Source organism: Zootoca vivipara, chromosome 12 (genome assembly GCF_965207765.1).
Source record: "Zootoca vivipara chromosome 12, rZooViv2.hap1.1, whole genome shotgun sequence".
Taxonomy (NCBI): Eukaryota; Metazoa; Chordata; class Lepidosauria; order Squamata; family Lacertidae; genus Zootoca; species Zootoca vivipara.
The window spans coordinates 43,238,003-43,257,728 of record NC_142595.1 but is presented as its reverse complement, the minus strand read 5'-3'; the positions used below and the strand labels follow the sequence as shown (position 1 = coordinate 43,257,728).

General features: G+C 39.2%; 2 protein-coding genes across 2 annotated transcripts; both read right to left on the bottom strand.

The window, feature by feature from the left end:
- Positions 1 to 9,643: 9,643 nt before the first annotated feature.
- Positions 9,644 to 14,396, bottom strand: LOC118095656 (vomeronasal type-2 receptor 26-like). Its single transcript, XM_088654777.1, has 4 exons — positions 14,025 to 14,396; positions 13,232 to 13,459; positions 12,413 to 12,539; positions 9,644 to 10,545 (listed from the first exon to the last, which is right to left on the bottom strand). Exons 1-4 carry the CDS (start codon positions 14,394 to 14,396, stop codon positions 9,644 to 9,646), a joined length of 1,629 nt encoding a protein of 542 aa, XP_088510903.1.
- A 2,962-nt stretch (positions 14,397 to 17,358) lies between these two features.
- On the bottom strand, positions 17,359 to 18,288 carry LOC148684043 (vomeronasal type-2 receptor 26-like). Its single transcript, XM_088654775.1, has 2 exons — positions 18,056 to 18,288; positions 17,359 to 17,665 (listed from the first exon to the last, which is right to left on the bottom strand). The coding sequence occupies exons 1-2, from the start codon at positions 18,286 to 18,288 to the stop codon at positions 17,359 to 17,361; spliced, it is 540 nt and encodes a 179-aa protein (XP_088510901.1).
- Positions 18,289 to 19,726: the final 1,438 nt, after the last annotated feature.

Sequence of the window (19,726 nt, the reverse complement as noted above, 5' to 3'; positions counted from 1 at the left end):
AATGGGTAGATTCCACCTTTGCCCTGAGTTTCACTCTTTTTCATGCTTTTATGAAGGGAAGTAATGGGCCATTAAGAAACTCCAAAGGGGGGGACTCTGTGCCAGACGGCAAATGGGAGGGGGGCCTTTCTCAAGTCAGAGTTAGTTTGGAAGACAAAGGAGTGTTTTAAGGTGTAGCGTTAGAGTTGAGTTGAGAATGGAATTTTCGTGCATGATGAGACGGGGGGAGTTGCACTCTAGTAAAGGCAGCAGTCTTTAAAACAAATGAAGCTGGAGAGAGGATCAGAGGCATGGATTAGGTCAGCTTGAATCTAAGGTTGCAGCTATGTGAGAAGCAACACCTTCATGGGATGATTATGCTGTGATCCCCTCCATCGTAGGCTCAGGTTGTACATACAGTGGTACCTCAGGTTACAAACGCTTCAGGTTACAAATGCTTCAGGTTACAGACTCCGCTAAGCCAGAAATAGTACCTCAGGTTAAGAAATTTGTTTCAGGATGAGAACAGAAATCGTGCTCCGGCGGTGCAGGAGGCCCCATTAGCTAAAGTGGTGCTTCAGGTTAAGAACAGTTTCAGGTTAAGAACAGACCTCCGGAACTAATTAAGTTCTTAACCAGAGGTACCACTGTATATGTGTGTAAATAAACCATATACAGCGGACCCTCAGGTTACGCTACCTTCGGATAACGTAACTTGCAGGTTGTGAATGCTCTATCACGCCGCATGCATGCAAAGAAGCAGCGAAGTTTTACGAAGTGTGCACGGATCTGGAGGATCCACAGTATTGGAAATATACCACCATATCCACTGTGCCTCATTTAAAAAGAAGAAGCCATGAGTCTTCGAAAGGCATGCCTGGAACTCCCTAGAATCTAGCACCACTCAGAGATTTGGGTGGCTTGCCTAGTGCCTAGTGCATGGTTTTTAGTGCATGACATGTCTAGAAATCAGCTTCTTCCTAAAATCAACCCCCTTTCCATCCTACACACAGGCCCTTTCCAAGTTCCACTACTATTTGAATATATATAGCGGTTATATAATAAGTTGATGTGCGTAGGGAGCTCTCATTTTAAATACTAAAAATGAAGGGTACCTGGAACTATTATTTATATGCCACTCATCTGACTGGGTTGTCACATGGGTTGTTTGTAACTATTTCAAGACAATTTGCAGTAAAGTTTGAAACTCTTCCTTATGTTTGAGAGCATTGATTTCTTCTCTACATATGGTCCAATTAAGGGATTCCATTGCAGCAACTCTAATAGGTTATGGTCTCTAAGAGGTTATGGATCTAACATTTAGCACATCAAGAAGAGGTGAAATATATAAAGTTGCCTGCTTGAAACCCTACAATTTTTATTTTATTTTGGGTTTGAATGCAGACACTGTTACCGTGTTCTGTTTGGTTTTTCCTTGTGTGCCCAATGCAATGAATCTGAGATCTTAATTGTTCTGAAACCTGTAGTTCTAGAAATATATTTCCTAAAAATATTAACAACAAAAATCAAAACATTGTGATCTAGATAAAGAGTGAGAACAATACATAAAACAACATTATTTAAAAATAATAAAGAGGACATAATTTGAAAGGCATCAAAATTACAAAATAGCGGATTACGTTGGTATATTTTTTTATTTTATTTATCAATATTAAACCAATACAAATTATCAATACTACAATCAACTACTTTCCCCCCTTCCATCCCTCCCCCCCTCCTTGGACTTCCCTCAGCTCCCTTATCTGATTTAATTTTACATATTGTTTCTGCATGTTATACAATTGTACATATCATTTCCCTAATTGTTCACATTGTTCTATTAAAAACTTGTGCATGTTTATTCAAATCCTGCCAACGAATGTAAATCTATCTGTTGGTATATTTCAATTTAACATGTTCTGACTTCCGGTTCCGACCGCGGAGCGCGAGCTGGCGAAAAACGGGAGCTCTGCCGCTCTCGACCTTTTTGCTGGATAAGGCAAGCGACCCCTCCAGACAAGGTTTTGGAAGGCGATTCCCAACTGAAACGTCGGCGGTTCCCCAAAGGGACCTCCCGCAAACCTTCGCAACATTTTGAAGGAGGGGGAGATTCCTGGGCACTACGACAGAGACCTTGCCAGCACAAGCCGAAACCAGCAGCGCTCACGACGGTAAAACTCCTTTTTAATATGAAAACCCAACACTATACCCGAGCGTAATTAAAGAACTGGGATTTTAAAGGACTAAGGAAGACTCCCCCCCCCGCAAACCTGAGCAGCTTTAAGGAACGTAAAAGCAGAGCGGGGGAGAGGGAAAGATTAAAAGAAGGAATTTAGCGCATGCAAGAGACGCTGCCAGGGGCGAAACAAAGTATCTTTAAGCCGGGGAGACAAGATTGTCTTTTAAAAAGGGACTGTACGAGCTCTGTTTTTCATATAAGCTTTACATAGTACGGGATAGAATCGTGGTGTGGAGTGGAAAACCATAAATGCGATAACTTTTTCTGAGAAAGTACTGCGGACTCTGTGAATGCTTGAAAGGAGTGGATTTTCTAACCGACCAACTGAAAAACCGATTTATTTATCGGCTTAAAAAAACCAAACGGGTATAGAAAGAAAATGGCAATGCCACATTAAAAAGGATGACCAAGCAAACGAGGAAACAAGGTAACCAGAAGTGACGATTACAGTTAAAAAAAAGTCACTCCCAGAGCAACACAGTGACATCAAGCGGTTACCGCTAGCTAAAAAGTATTTCCCTCGAGAAACTTGTTAAAGAACGACATCGTGTGGAGGAAAAAAGGTACTGCGGGGAAACAAAAAAAATGGGAGATAAATCTAAGAAATTCACCTCAGCCAGCACCTCCCAGAGAAGAGTCTCAACAGCAGAACATGAGATGGATCTTAGAGAATTAATTCTGAGCTTAAAGACTGATATAGGGGAAATTAAGCAAGACCTCTCAGAAATGAAGAAAGATATAAATGAAAGGTTTACAGGTCTGGAAGACAAAATAGAGAAAATGGATGGAAAATTGGAGGCAAATGAAAAAGACAAACAAGAAATTAAAGAACAGCTAAATAAAGTGGAGGAGGTATCAAGTAAGACAACAGAAATAACCCAAGAACTGCAAAATAAAAATCAATTATTGGAAAATACATTGAAAAATATCTCCAAAGAGAAAAGAGAAGGGAAAAAAGAAACAGAAAAGATAAAGAAAGACCTGGAGGACCATAAAGCAATGCTGGAGGCATCGCAGGATGCGCTTGCTATGCTACAGATGAGAATGAGAGAAAAAATTTTGAGATTCCGAAACATCCCTGAAATTCCCAATGAGGATATTGAGAGGAGAATAATAACAGCGCTGGCGAACTGGTTAAACCTGGAGGAGCCGGAAATTGAAACCCATGTCGATGAGATCTTCAGAGTTAATTCAAGAAAAGCCCAAGCAAACAACTGGCCCGGAGATTGCCTTGTAACTTTTACTACCATGGGGCTGCGCAATAAAGTTTTAAAAACTAAGGGAAAAAAGAAATTAATTATGGACGGTACCGAAATAATCATTCTGAAAGAAATACCCCCAAGACTGGTCCATAAAAGGAAAAAATATCAATTCCTAGCCAGATTATTGAGTGCAAAAAAAATTCTTTATAAATGGGAGTATCCGGAAGGCATTGCCTTCGCATTCAAGGGAAGATGGAGGAGATTTGATACTCTAGAGGCGGCGGATAGATTTTGCAGGACCTACAATCAGGAACTGGGATGTGACAAATTAAAAATAATCAAAGACCAACAACCTAAAACAGATGATGAGAGAGACGAAGAACATAGCAGTGGAGAAGAGGAAGAAGAAGGAGGAGGAGAAGAACAAGAAGATGAAGAGAAAGAAGAAGATGGAGAAATAGATGACTGATAAGAAAGGACATGATAATATCCAGACTGGACTTAATTGGTGATGCAAATGTATTTGAGAATTTTCTTTATCCATTCTGTGATTTAAATTAACACTGGGAGGTATAGAAGATGTAGTTGTTATAACTGTTGTTTCCCCCCTCCCCCCTCCTTCTATTCTTTGATTTTTTGAAGGTTCATTCGAAAGAATACTGTAAAAGGATAGGAAAATCAGCCTTGTCTTCCTCGTATTTGCTTAACTTAGACAACCTTGATTCTTTGAATTTTAATCAATTAATTCCAAATAAATATTATAAATAAATTTCATTTAAACGAATATGAATTTAAAAACTATTTCATGGAATGTAAATGGTTTGAATAACAAAAAAAACGAAATAGGGTGGGGCAAATATTAAAAAAGCAGAATTTGGACGTGATTTGTCTCCAAGAGACACATATAAACAAAAAACATCTGAGGGTATTGAAAAATGACAAATTGGGAAGAGAATTCATTGCGGCAGATGAAAAGAAAAAAAGAGGTGTGGTATTTTACATCAAAGAAAAATGGAACCCGAAATTATTATGGTCTGATAAAGAAGGCAGAATAGTGATGGTAACAACATTAATTGAAGGCGAGAAATGGATTTGGGTGGGCCTTTATGCCCCAAATGGGAGTAAACTAGCCTTCTTGGAAAAATTAGAATCCCAATTAATGAATCATATCGAAGCAAAAATTATAATAATGGGAGATATGAACGGAATAATAGACCCTGAATTTGATAAAAATGGGACAAAGGGGAAGAAAAATGGAATGAAATTACCAAAGAAATTTTTTGATATGGTTAGAAATTTTAATTTATCGGATACCTGGAGATATAAAAACCCCATAAAAAAAGAATTCACACACATCTCAGCCCGGCATCAGACAGCAAGCAGAATTGACATGATATGGATAACAAATGAATTATTACAGAGAATTCAAAAGGTAGAAATTGGCCCCCAAACTATATCTGATCATAACCCAATGATCATGACATTGAAGGAAGGAAAAAACAAAGAGAAAAATTGGAGATTAAATGTATTCATGTTGAAAGACATAAATGTCAAGAAAGAAGCGAACAAAAAACTTAAAGAATATTTTGAATTGAATGACAATGGGGAGACTGATCAGACAATAGTGTGGGAAGCGGGGAAGGCTTTTATGCGTGGGTACTTTATCCAACAAAATGCAATAAGAAGGAAAGCGGCACAAACAAAGAAAGAAAATCTTCTACAAGAAATTAGAAGAAAAGAAAAAAATACTATATAAAAATATGATAAAAAGATAGAACAAGAATTAAAGTTATTAAGAGTGGAATTTGAAAAGATAATAGATCAGGAACTCGAAACCCAATTACAACATTGGAAATATAAGAATTTTGAATGGGCAAACAAACCGAGTAAATTATTAACCTGGCAAATAAAAAAAAAAGAAATGAAAGGATAATAAATAGGATTAAATTTGAAGGAAAATATTTTTATAAAACAGAGGAAATCATGCAAATATTCCAAAAATATTACGAAACTTTGTATTCAAAGGAAGAAAAAAATAATCAGGAAATTGAGGAATTTTTTTTAAAATATCAAATTTCGCAAATTCCACATGAGAAAATAACATCATTAAACAAAGAAATCACTTTATTAGAAATATCCGAGGCAATAAAATCAATGAGAAAAGGGAAAGCCCCGGGCCCAGACGGATTTCCAATGGAGTATTATGATGAATTCAAGGAACTATTATTAGCTCCTCTTAAGGATCTAATGAATAAAATATTTATGAAGGGAATTATACCTCAGTCTTGGACTGAGGCACAAATTATTTTAATACCTAAATCACAAGTGGATGCGGACTCTCCAGGCAATTATAGGCCGATCTCCTTATTAAATTGTGATTATAAAATTTTCACCAAAATACTAGCTAATAGATTAAATAATATACTGGAAGAATTAATCCATAAAGACCAGGCTGGGTTTGTAAAAGGTAGGTATGCCAAAGATAATATCAGGAATATTGTAAACATCATGGAATGCCTGGAGAATCAAAGAGACAAACCAGCGGCCCTCCTATCACTCGACGCGGAGAAGGCTTTTGATAGAGTCTCTTGGGCATTTATGACCAAAACAATAGAAAAATTAAAAATGGGGGAACAATTAGAAAGGGCAATAAAAGCAATTTACAAAACCCAAAAAGCCAGCATATTAATAAATGGAAGAACAACTAACAGATTTAACATCGAAAGGGGCACTAGACAGGGATGTCCCCTATCACCCATCCTTTTCATACTTACTTTGGAAATACTATTAAAAAATTTGAGAGAAGAGGAAACTATTAAAGGAATTGTGATTGGGAATAAACGATATAAGGTAAAGGCTTTCGCCGATGATATAATCATAACTACAGAAGATCCACTTCAAAGTATCCCCTCAGCAATTGGGAAAATAAATGAATACGGGCAATTAGCTGGGCTGAAAATAAATTATGAAAAAACCAAGATGTTAGTAAAAAATTTAGAAATGAAGGAAAAACAAGAATTGCAAGAGAAAACAGGCCTAAGAATTGATAAAAAATTAAAATATTTGGGTATTCAAATGACAATCAAAGGAATTGATTTGGTGCAGGAAAATTATAAACAAATTTGGAAAAAAATAAAGCAAGATTTGGAATCTTGGAATAAATTAAAATTATCACTTTTGGGGCGAATATCTTTGATCAAAATGTGCGTGGTGTCTAAAATGAATTATTTATTCCAAAATTTACCGATTCTGGGGGGAGAAAAAATTTTCAAAGAATGGAAGAAGGATGTTGTAAAATTTGTGTGGAATGGGAAAAGACCGAGGGTGAATTACATAATCATGATAGATCATAGGAGCAGGGGAGGTTTCGGACTACCTGACCTCGAAAGCTATCATGATGCGGCAGCTATTGCATGGCTTAAGGAATGGATAGAGCTTAGAAACACAGACCTTTTAGACCTAGAAGGTCAAGGACTAGGATTTGGGTGGCACCATTATCTAATGAAGGATAAAATAGAAAAAAGGAATTTTTTTATGTTTAATTTAATCAGGAAATCGCTATATTTGGTCTGGAAAAAATACAGAAGGTTCTTTGAACCCAAAACCCCCTGATGGGTTTCACCACTGGAGCTAGTAGCAGTAAAAAGGACTAATATGGAACCTAATTGGCCCACATACAAAATGATATTGGAAGAAAAGGAGGGAATTCTAAAATTAAAAGATTATTCAGAAATAAAAGATCACCTGACCACCTGGTTACAATATTTCCAAATAAACCAAAGATTTCAAACTGACAAAAAAATAGGATTTGGAAGAGAACCATCAAAATTGGAGAAGATATTATTGGTAAACAAAAACAAATATATAAAAAATTTATACCAAATAATATTAAAATGGAAAACTGAGGAAGAGATGACAAAAGAGTTTATGATTAAATGGTCCCAAGATCTGGGAAAACCAATTCCAGTACAAAAATGGGAAAATTTATGGAATCGGGACTCAAATTTTACAACGAATTATGATTTGAAAGAAAATATTTTAAAGATGCAAAATAGGTGGTATTTGACTCCATCAAAATTGTCTAAAATATACCCAGGGGTCAGTAATCTGTGTTGGAGATGTAAAAAGGAAGTTGGTTCATTTATTCACATGTGGTGGAACTGCAGTACAATCAGGGATTTTTGGGAAATGGTATTTAAGGAGCTAAAGAAAATTCTGAAATATTCTTTTAAGAAAAATCCAGAAATTTTCCTGCTGGGAATGATGCCGGAAGATATCAGACCAAACGACAGAGGTTTAATTAGTTATGCCGTAGCAACCGCCAGATTGTTAGTTGCGAAGAATTGGAAAACCCCAGAAATCCCTAGTAAAGAAGATTGGCAAATTAAATTATTCCATTATTACAATTTAGCAATTAGATACGAAGAAGCCAAAGGATCAAGTCTAGAAGAAGCAACCAGAATGTGGAAATCATTTAACATGTATATTAAAGATAAAATAGAAAAACCAAACCTTATCTCAGAAAGATAAAATAGAAAAACCAAACCTTATCTCAGAAAGATAATGATTCTATATTGGAGAGAAAAAAAAATACAATGGTGATTACTATGTATATAAGAGGGACGAGCTTAGTACAGGACGTGAAGTAGGGAGGGCACCGAGGGAGGGTATGGTGGGAGGGCAGGGAGGGATTGGGGAAAATCAAGACAATGTAATATCTGCATTTATCTGTATTTGTTTTATTTGCCTGTAAACAATTTTTTAGTTTTGAAACCAATAAAACCAATAAATTTTTTTTTTAAAAAAAAAAACATGTTCTTCATATTTGGATTAAGAATGACTGCTCCACACATCAATGGGGGGCGACTTTTGTGTGGTCGCGTGCAGCCCCCTGATCCTGGAGGCGACTCCCTGGTAGTTCGGGGCTGGCATTGCCTTCCCAGGTAGGATGCCAGGGGGTTCTGCCTACCCAAGCCTAGCATCCAATCCTGCCTGGGGAGGTGTTGCCAGGGGATGGCCAGGTAAGGGGAGGGACTGTCGGGCTCACACAATAGAATTGGAATCTTACCTCCAAGCACCAGTTGGTTCCAGAGCTTCCCCCACCCTCCACACCCTCATTCAAGTTCTTTTGCAGGTTAACCTTTTCTCTACAGGTACACAGGCGCTGCTACGTCAAGGCCGCTGTTGAAGGGTCGGAAATTGCTACGCCTTTCCCGTAGCAATACGTCACAACTTTGGCAGTGTCAGGCCTTGGCCGGAATTCTTTGGCAATTTTCCTAGAGGGAGGGGCGTGAGGCGGAGACCTCACCCCCTTTGGCAACAAGATTGGGGTATTGGGAGAATACCTTGACCATGCCAATAGGCGCCATCACTTCCCCCTTCCAGTGGTGGCGAATGGGGTGCGGGCTCTCTTTCCTTGAACATATGTTCTCCAGAGCAAGCCCCAACCCCCATACATGTGGATAACCCCGAAGCCTCCCAGAACCCCAGCTGGGGACTGGGAAGGATAACGCCCAATGCCTGAGCCAAGGTCTCCCTACATCTGAATCTTAATAAAGTTGTGGCCAATTTGAATCCCATAGCATGTTGTCCTGCATCTTTATTCTGCTCAGGGGGTCGCCTGGGGTTTTTGGGGACTCCGCCTGTCCACGCAAAAATGCTATCTGCTACCGTTATTAATGTACTTTATTCTCCCTCCCCTTCTCAACATCTTGATCAGCAGAGCTAAGTTTAGATTCCTAGTTCCTCCTTAAATTTCAGGTTTTTGAGATGAACTTTTCTCTTTCTGTGAACTTTTGACTCTCCTGGTCAGAATACCCTTGAATATGAATTAAACAATATAAAAGAAATAGGTTTGAGAACACCACAAGGAAAATTGCTGAAATAATTTAGTTCTTCCCAGTTGATTGTACAGTGGTACCTCTGCTTAAGAACTTAATTTGTTGCGGAGGTCCGTTCTTAACCTGAAACTGTTCTTAACCTGAGGTACCACTTTAGCCAATGGGGCCTACCACTGCTGCTGTGCCTGTGCCCTGCAATCTCTGTTCTCACCCTGAAGTAAAGTTCTTAACCCAAGGTACTACTTCCGGGTTAGTGGAGTCTGTAACCTGAAGCGTCTGTAACCCGAAGCATTTGTAACCTGAGGTACCACTGTATTGCACCTCTTTTATGTTCCTGCATAGGATTCCAAGAGGTTGAAGGACACCAGAAAGCCTTCTGTAATTTATATCTTTTTTCGTATTAGTTGTTCTCTAGTGTTCAACTCAGGCCTCATCAGAATAATGTAACATTTAGGGAGAAAGATGCAATTTAGTAGTCCAGCACTGGAGGTCAAGATGGAGAAGATCTCAACAGCTACCATGTATTTTCCTCTTGTGCTCAGATAAGTTGGAACAAAGGTCAACCAAACACTGCAAAAGACCAACATACTGAAGGTGATGAACTTGGCTTCATTGAAACTGTCTGGCAACTTCCTGGCTAGGAAGGCCACAATGAAGCTGACAATGGCCAGGAAGCCCATGTAACTCAAAACACAATAGAACAGGAGGACAGACCCTTCATTACAGAACACAACTATTTCATCAGTCAATGAGCTCATGTCCAAATCTGGAAATGGAGAAGAAGTTGCAAGCCATAAAACACAGATGCCCACTTGAATACTGGAGCAAAAAAGGACAATGGAATAAGATAATCCTTTCCCTAACCATTTTCTCATCCCGGATCCTGGTTTGGTGGCCATGAATGCTAAAACCACAGAAATCGTTTTGGCCAAGATGCAAGAGAGGGACACAGTGAAGATGATGCCAAAAGCAGTTTGTCGGAGAAGACAAGTCACCTTGTTAGGTTTTCCAATGAACATCAAGGCACAGAGGTAGCAGAAGAGGAGGGAAGTCAGGAGAATGTAGGTGAGACTTCTGTTGTTGGCTTTGACTATGGCTGTATCCTGGTGCTTAATGAAGATGCCCAGCACCAGAACCGTGATCAGAGAGAGAAATAGTACAGAGAAAGTTAAAACAATGCCCAAGTTGTCATCAAAAGCTAGGAAGTTTTGTTTCTTAAGATTGCATTGATCCTTCTCTTTGCTTGGATATTGATCTCCTGGACAGGTGACACAACTTTCCAAACCTGAAAAAACAACAACATGAACAAGGTAGGATCATTTAAAAGCATGAAAAATGGTTCTAATAAATAGAACCCATATAGACTTTTGAATTCGTCTTCATACGATGGCAGAGATGAAACCTGGAATTTTCTATAAGAATATGTGAGCTGTACAGTATTACCTCGGGTTACGAACACGATCCGTTCCGGGTCGCAGTTCGTAACCCGAAAAGTTTGTAACCCGAACGCGACCCGAACCGCCATTTTGTGCATGCGCAAAGCGTGCACGCTGCTTATGCGCATGCACATGCGTGGGCCATGCGTGCGGTAAAAAATACTTCCGGGTTTACAGAATTCGTAACCCGAATTGTTCGCAAACCGAGGTGGTCGTAACCCGAGGTACGACTGTAGTGGCTTTAAACCCCTTTTGAGTTACAACTGTAACCATATTTTGTGAAGCAAGAGATACAGTATATCAAATTGATGCAACTTCTTATCTCCTCCTCCTCCTCTTGCCCAGTTCTGAAAGGAGAGTTTTCCACTTCTTTCCTCACCTGATCTCACCATTTCTCTAACTTTCAAGCTCATCTTTTATTTTTCAGAAATCTGCAGCTGTGCATTTATTCCTCATGTATGATACTGTCATGAATGAATCAGCTCCCAGGGAAGACTTGCTGACATCCAGGGGCATCACATGTCCTGCTGGCTTGCCTCCAGCTGGCCCGGGCCCTCCAGCCGATACGCTAGCTGGTCCCTGGAGCAACGCTGATTATGGCTCTGCTTCTCTGAAGCAGAGAACACATTCGCAGAATGTCCGATGCAACGAAATAGGCGTTGAGATTGCGTGTAGAAGTATAATTACATCAGTTTATTCAGACAAAGAAATACATAGCTGCCAAGTTTTCCCTTTTCTCGCGAGGAAGCCTATTCAGCATAAGGGAAAATCCCTTTAAAAAAGGGATAACTTGGCAGCTATGAAAGAAATAACATGTCTTCTCTCTGTGAGAGAGAACAACAGAAGCAAAAGCAAAAGCTATACAGCAGTTTCCCAGCAATCTGTGTTGGTACATAACACAGACATGTGACATGCAACAGTAACATGTCTGTAAACCCTTAAGGTGGAATGGAAATCACAAAGGCCAGCCCCCAGTGAAAGTTTGCAGCCAACAGAAGAAAGCAGAGATAATGGGCTAATGCTGCCAATTTCTTCAAAAGTCCAATACAAAACAAGCAGCACGCAAGGGCACAAGATTCAATCAAGTTTCAATCAAGTATTATTAATCCAAAAAGAAAACAATAAGAGAACCATATACAAGTGCTGACACAGAAGCCAAAATCAAACGTTAAGCAGATAGCATGTACAAATAAATACCAAAAGGCAAACCAGTCTTTATGGTCTTTGAGGCTATATAGCGGTCAGCAAAGTGGCAACTCCCCCGCCCCTTGGAATACTGCCAACTCCCCCACCCCTTGGAATACTGGTTGATAAGGGAATGGTGGAGAGCTGGCCGCAATCCAGCCAACACTTGGGGGACATGCCTATTGGCGTGTACAGAGAAGGAAGCAGTTTGTCAGAATGGGATGAGATGGGAGCTGAGCCAATCCCTGTTAAGAATAGGCTAAGGGGAGGGCTGTTAGACAGGAAACAAAGCAAAAGGCGCAATGTGAGAAAGTTCAATATCTTCTGTAACCGGAAGGAGTCTTCAGAAGGGTCATCTTGATCGATGATGGAGGAGGCTGCATTAAAGCCATCTGGAGATGTCTGTTTGTTTTGACAATAAATCATCCTTTTTAATTAACTACGCTCACTGTGTTATCAAGCTGGGGACTGGACTCCTGACAGATACCTGCAAAGAACTTTGTTTCAAAAAAGAAAGAGAATGTGTCCTACCCTCCTCATTTGAGAACATCCCGTCAGGACATGGAGCACAATCATAACAGCAGAACTTCTCTCCCTCCTTCTTTTTCTTCCCATATCCAGGTTGGCACATTTCATTACACATGCAAAGGGGTGGCACCTATCAAAAAGTATAGAAACTTAAGAAAACACTTGAGGAAATCATCTGCATCCGACTGGTAAACAGTGATCTAAATTCCAAGATTCTAAAATGCCGTTCATCTAGATATGGTTCCTAACCTGCAAATCCTGGAACGTGTCAGTTTGAGAGTGTGGCACAGCTGCTCAATTTTTAAAAATTGAGGCTGCACTCAGTCTTTGCTTGCTCAGATCATTGCTGGAGTCTGAGGAATAAGACCTCTTCAGCAGGCCTTGGAAGAGGCCAAAGAGTGTTTCGGACCTGGGAAGTGGCTGAAGATCATTGGGGAGCACAATTTTCCTTAGCCTTTGAAGTGGCTGAAGAACTCATGTGGCCTGTAGTGTAGACCATCTGGGTGCAGGGCTAGGGGGAGGGGGTGGGTTTTCTGCATTTCCTTCCCTTTCAATCACCGTGGCGCCATTGAAAAATCACTTTTAAGTGCTGAGCTGGTCACTAACATCACTTTTAAGTGGCATCCTTCAGTGGGGACATTTTGTTTTGTCTTCTTATTTTTTTAAAAAAAATCATGTTATTTTAAAATACTATTTTTCACTTCCAGAGAAGTACAAATTTATTTGTGTGTTAATTGAAGTAAAGTAATGCTTCCTTTGCATTCCTTACATCCCATTTTATTGGATGTTGTTATTTGGGAGACACTGCAGTTATTTTCTCACCTGAGTGAAGCCTTTGTGCCATTTGATTTTGTCTTCATTAATGGTGAGCTCTTTGCCAGGAGGAGCCTGAGGATCCAGCTTTCCCACTTTGACCCTGACGTAGGACATATTTGGGAATGTGACCAGGTTCGTAATATCAAAGCCAGCTGCGATTTCTCCATGTTCATTAAAAGTAATTTCTTCTCCAGCACTGTTGTTGAAAGAAATTATATGAAGGGATGAGTGGAGCTAAATGGAAAAAGAGAGAGAATAAAGCAAATTTAAAAAGTTGTGATATTCCTACTAAGATTCTGCAGTATAGAGTGAAGACTTCAATGAAAAGAATACATTTCCTAATAAGAAACACTACCTTCCAGGGCTCCGGATGATGAAGAGAGAATCTACCCACAGTCTTCTTTGTTCTCAGGTTCACTCTAGCTGAGTATGTGATGTGCAAAGCATGTGCCAGAGCATGGACAGCATTATAGATACTGTAGCTGTGGCCGGTCATGCTCATTTCAAAAAATGATGAGGGAAGGCTCTCCAGGATCTCATCCCCTCTACATGGCTTATCAGCAAAAAACACAGTGTGGTTTGAAAGAGAGCAACTGAATGCTTGTTCCCAGAAATCACTGATAAAACCATCTTCACTTGCCCAAGAAGGATTTATGATAGAAAGGAAATTTTGGAAGTTTTGCAACTCTGATGAGTGAATTGTGAAGGAGATAGCACCATGGAAGTTTTGTATATCAGGATCAAGCACCCTGTGCAAGGTATGTAATGTGAAATCTAGTTGGGCTGTCGTAATCCACACCTTTGTTGTGGATAATTTTTGAGGAAATATTTGTTGAATCATATTGGTTACTGTGAAACTGTTCTCCACCCATCCAAGTGCTTGATTTCCTCCATATATAATAACGGCATTGGCTTTGTTCTTCAGGAAAGATGGTACAACTATTCGTGAGTCAGCAAGCATTGTCAGTATGTCGTTGGAGAAATGCAGATTTTTTATGCTTCTTTCTGTGAATGCTGAACAGATTCCATTCTGGAAAAGCATTGGTTCTATAGTCTGCAAAAAATCTTCTCCACCCTCATCATCTGTTGCAATAAGACCTACCCATGTCCATTTGAAATACACAAGTAACTGGATAATTCCTTTATACTGAAGACTGTCATTGGGGACCATGCGGTAAAAGGGAGAGAACTTCAATTGATCATTGACTGATAGTTCAAATGAGCCATAGGAAATCTAAAAGACAATGTCAGACATTTTAAAGTGGCTATACGAGATGACTATGATCTATCTAAATTCATGTCTCTCCCTTGGGAACAATTGTGGAGGGTAGATTTGAAATTTACAGATTGTTGTCTTTTGAAGGAAAACTACATGAAAATCATGTATAGATGGTATATTACACCAGTAAAAATGGCAAAAATGTATAAAACTGGGTCAAACATATGTTGGAAATGTAAAGAAAAAGATGGTACTTTATATCATATGTGGTGGGAATGTAGAGAAGTCAAAAAAAATGAGATGATATATAATGAATTGGAAAAGATGTTTAAAATGGCATTTGAAAGAAAAGAAAAGAAAACAGAAGCATTTTTGTTAGGGATTCTAGGACAAGACCTGTCAAGGAAAATAAAGAACTTATTTATGTATGCTACAACAGCGCCAAGAGTCTTGTTAGCACCAAGATGGAAGAATGAGGAAATTCAAATGGAAGAACAATGACAAGAGTTATGTGGAGTTGGCAAAGATGACATACAAACTATATGAGAAGGACAACCGTGACTTCAAGGAAGAATGGGAACTTTTCACAAACTATTACAAACTACAAACTATTTACAACAAGAGGATTTGGACTCCTTGGCAGATTTTGAATAAACACCCACAATTTATCAGTAGAACATATGATGGATAAGGTAAAGATATGTACTATTTTATAACATGCAGAAAAAATTATGTACAAACAAATCAGAGAGGGGAGTTGAGGGAAGTCCTTAGATGGTGGGAGAGGGTGGGAGAGGGAGGGAGGGGAGGGGTGAAAGGGGGGAAATGTAATTGGCTATGTTATTGGTAATTTGTATTGTTTAAAAACTCATTTTCTTCAATAATATTTTTTTAAATGAATTCATGTCTCTCCCTCCTATAAATCTCAAGGCTATTGACAATCTTAGTATAAAATGAACTGAAAATAAGATTAGAAACAATGCAAAAAAGAGAGAGTGATTTCAATCAATACAAATAAACATCCATGTCAGAGACCTATTTTTCATTTTAGGTATGTTGCAACAAAAATGTATTCATCTCCCCCCCCCTCCCAATTACCAATATTGGGTACCTGTCACATCTAAACAGAAAACAGAAATAGTCTCAGTGTAAGCCCTGCTCCTATTTTTTAAAAAAAAAATAATTTTTATTAAGGGTTTTCTTGGTTTACAAGGATATGTGCAATGTCTCTTTTGGCATTTTTACATATCAGTTTCATTTGTTGAGACATTGGTGAGGAGAGGGGAAGGAAAGTAGATGGGGGAGGGTAGGGTGGGGTGACAATGTTTCTATTTTGCTTAATAGGTGTGGGGGGTTTTTTTGTCAGCGTCGCTTGTGTAGGTTCTCTGCTGTTCACTTGTTTTCTTTTGATGGTGAGAGATGTTGGGGTTGGCCTAGGATATGGTTGTTCCTTTGTGGTTGGCTGTGGTGGTCTTAGTTTTGTGTGTGAGTGAGGTGTGTGAGTGTTTTCGGTCAGGTTAACCATATTGAAGTTAAATGGGTTTCTGACAATTTATTTTGGAGCCAGTATCTATCTTAATAGCAGCTGGTGAGAACTGCATTTGTGAAGAGTGCTGTTGTGTGCAGAGTCGGTCTGCAGATTTCTCATTGGCATCTAGTTGCCCTCTGTAAGAAGAGACGTCTGGATGAGATGGGTCTTTGGCCTGAACTATCAAGAGTCTTTGTATGTTGATATTGGGTATTTAAGGCAATCAATCTCAAGCAATCTTCTCCCAAAGTGAATAGGACCTTATATTTTAGTTCTAAAATCTTAAACTTGGCCCAGTAGCAGATTGGCATCCAGTGCTCATCTCACAGACATAGTATCATAAGCTTGTAGTCGCTAACAATTTCTGTACTAGTAGTTACAGTCTCCGGACAAAATAAAAGTGTGTTGCAGTAATATACCATTGAGGATCGGAATGTATTAACACATTTCCTGACACAGAAAGGTTACCGCTGTATTACTAGCTGAAGTTAATAAATAAAGAAACATAATCATTTGTTCAAAATTTAATAAAGTTACATATTCTCATTTAACTATTCATTCATTTATAGTACTCTATCTTTCTAGTGTTCTTAAAGGGTAAAGGGACCCCTGACCAGTAGATCCAGTCGTAACCGACTCTGGGGTTGCGGCACTCATCTTGCGTTATTGGCCGAGGGAGCCAGCGTACAGCTTCCAGGTCATGTGGCCAGCATGACAAAGCTGCTTCTGGCGACCAGAGCAGCACACAGAAATGCCGTTTACCTTCCCGCTGTAGCGGTACCTATTTATCTACTTGCACTTTGACGTGCTTTCGAACTGCTAGGTTGGCAGGAGCTGGGACTGAGCAACGGGAGCTCACTCCGTCGCAGGGATTTGAACCCCCGACCTTCTGACCAGCAAGCCCTAGGCTCTGTGGTTTAACCCACAGTGCCACCTGCGTCCCCCCTAGTGTTCTTACTAGGACAATATTCCCTACCTGTGAGATGCACATGAAGAATCAGACATGGCCAAAAATTTCCTAGATATTCATTTCTATCATTGGAGAAATTCTCCTGCACTGTACATAGAGAAAGCCCAAAACGTATGTGGGTGTACATTAAGAGGTTCATTCCTAAAGCCCAAATTGCATATAGCCAAAACAAAGTTCAATGTGCACATGTTAAATATGTGTAAATTGCTAGATTATTGTATATCCATTACACACTGTTGGGAGCAAGCCCCACCCATTTCCATACAGCATTCAATGCAACTGCAGCTATTGTGTTCCCCCCCCCCACACACACACCCATACTGCTCAATTTTCCTGAATCATCAGATTCTTCTGGGAAAGAGAGTAGAAGTGTGCACTATAAGGGAGATTTTTTTTGGGGGGGGGGAAACCCATTGCTACCCAAATCCTACCTGTGGGATCTTGTAAAGCCCCAAGATGTTTGCCATGCATAAAGAAGTATCAGAGCTAAGTCCCCCAATGACTCCTATTACATTTTCCTGGGTGCCACATTTGTAGTTGGGGATGAAATGATGTGATTTAAAGAGCAGATCCAGAACTGTCCGGTACGTCAACCTTGAATGGGAGTAGCTGTCATAGATACGGAACCCAAGAGTGATATTGGGCAAGATGTTGGGATTCTCATTGATCTCATCAATCGCAAACACCAAGGCCAGGATGTGCTGGTAGAACTTGGTCACCACACTGCAAACAAAGTGAGAATTAAAGAGAATTAAATAGGACTATCAATCATTTTATAACAGTCCTTGACTGCTTTAGATAAGGAGGAAGCACAACCAGTAAACTCAATAAAAACAACAATATAACACAGTAATAAAAACAGGGAGCAGCATGATCCAGCAGCATGGAAACCTAAAAGCAGAAAAATACATCAGACAGAGAAAAAGTTACCCAAGCCCCTCTTGGTGGCTTCCAACAAATAAAAACATAAAAAAGTGTAAGTCAAATCCTTTACATTTTCAAAGTTAAGAGTGTTACTGCTACTTGGGCCAAGCATTTTTCAATTCATCTTACAAACATACAGAATTGCTATAATTAAATTTAAGAACATTGTTCAGAGATAGAATTTCTTACAAGGGGAGTTTAATGGACTCCTGAGAAGGGTGCTTCTTGAACAGAAAGTTGGGAAATACATAATCGATATGAGATATTATCCCACCAAAGGCAAGATCACCAGTGTCATGCCACTCATGTGGAACATGTACAGAATCAGCTTTGGAGCAATTAACACTGTGCACATTGCAAACCGTGCTTGGGAGCAGCAGCAACATGTTGATGAGAAAGCTCCATCTACTTCTCGTCTCCATGGTGCATCTTTTTCACATCCAAGTTGCATGAAGCCTGACTGGATGCAACATGGTGTCAGAAGTGGCTCTCAGGATGTTTCACATGTTCCTCTCTGAGGTATGCGTGGTGCCAACTGGCCTGAGTGATTTCTTAGGTATTTGTGAGCTGTAAATTCTGCTATGAAGCATCTGTTTTGAGATTGTGCTACTTTTAAAAATCTTTTATCTACAGTTGCATCAGTGTGGAATAACTATTACATGTATTCTTGAACCGCTATGGGAATGTGAATTGATAACAGTTATTATGATAATGATAGGGAAGGCAAACATTTCTACAATGATATCCTCTGAACAGCCTCTGAAAATTAATTGCTGCCCAAACCATGTTCCTTCACCAATTATGTATTTTCCTTTTCTGCTGAATTAAGTTTGAACAAAGGATGGTCAAACAATGCAAAAGACAAATGTGTTCAAGGTGATATACTTGGAGTCGGTAAAATGCTGTGGCAACTTCCTGGTTGGGAAGGCCACAGTGAAGCTAAAATATAACTCTAAAATAGAACAAAACATGGTGAATGACCCTTCATTATATTACAGTACAACTTATTAAGTCATTGAGTACTGTACATAGCCAGACCTGGGAATGGGCGTTTGCCCTAACTTTAATTTTATAGCAGAAAAGAAGAACGGAATAAGCAATATTCCCTTGAAGGTTTAATTTATTGAGTTGAAAGTGGCATCTCAGAGCCTTTAGTGTAATTCACCCATTCCTGTGGAATACTCGTGATTCAGAGGTTACCTTCTGTGTTAACTTTCAAATGTTTGTTAAATGCTTTTATCTGCTGCCAGGTTTATGCAGACAGTTTTGAAAATATATGTTATGTAATTTGTGTGTGTGTGTGTGTTGTTCTTGAATTTTATTAGAATTGTTCTAAACCACATTTATTTTGTAATTAAAATGTGGTAGACAAAATAATAATAATAAATAAATAAACATATAAAAATATTGGGATGTTCAATGCAGGTCTCACAAAATAACAAATTATTGCCCATGGGGAATTGTCAGTTTCCACTCATTCACTTAATTAATTATTATATGTAAGCATCATGGTGGGATTGGTTCATATCACATATTAAATTCATCTCTGAAGAAAAGATTCTTAACCGATCCTCTAAAATTTATAAATCCTTACACGGACCTCAAAGGTCACACCCAGAAAATTACTTAAATGTACTGGACAACCCTAAACATCACTGGGCATTTTCCAGAATCTGTTTGAATGTTCTCCCTTCAGCACTATTAGAGGGCAGACATCCCAGTGGAACGGAGATTATGCCCATGCAACTCTGATAAGATTGAATCCATTGGGCATGTTCTTCTATACTGTTCATTGTATTGTGATACCCCAAAAGAGCTAATCCAACTGCTACTAAGGATATTAAAAACCAGGCTACGTTA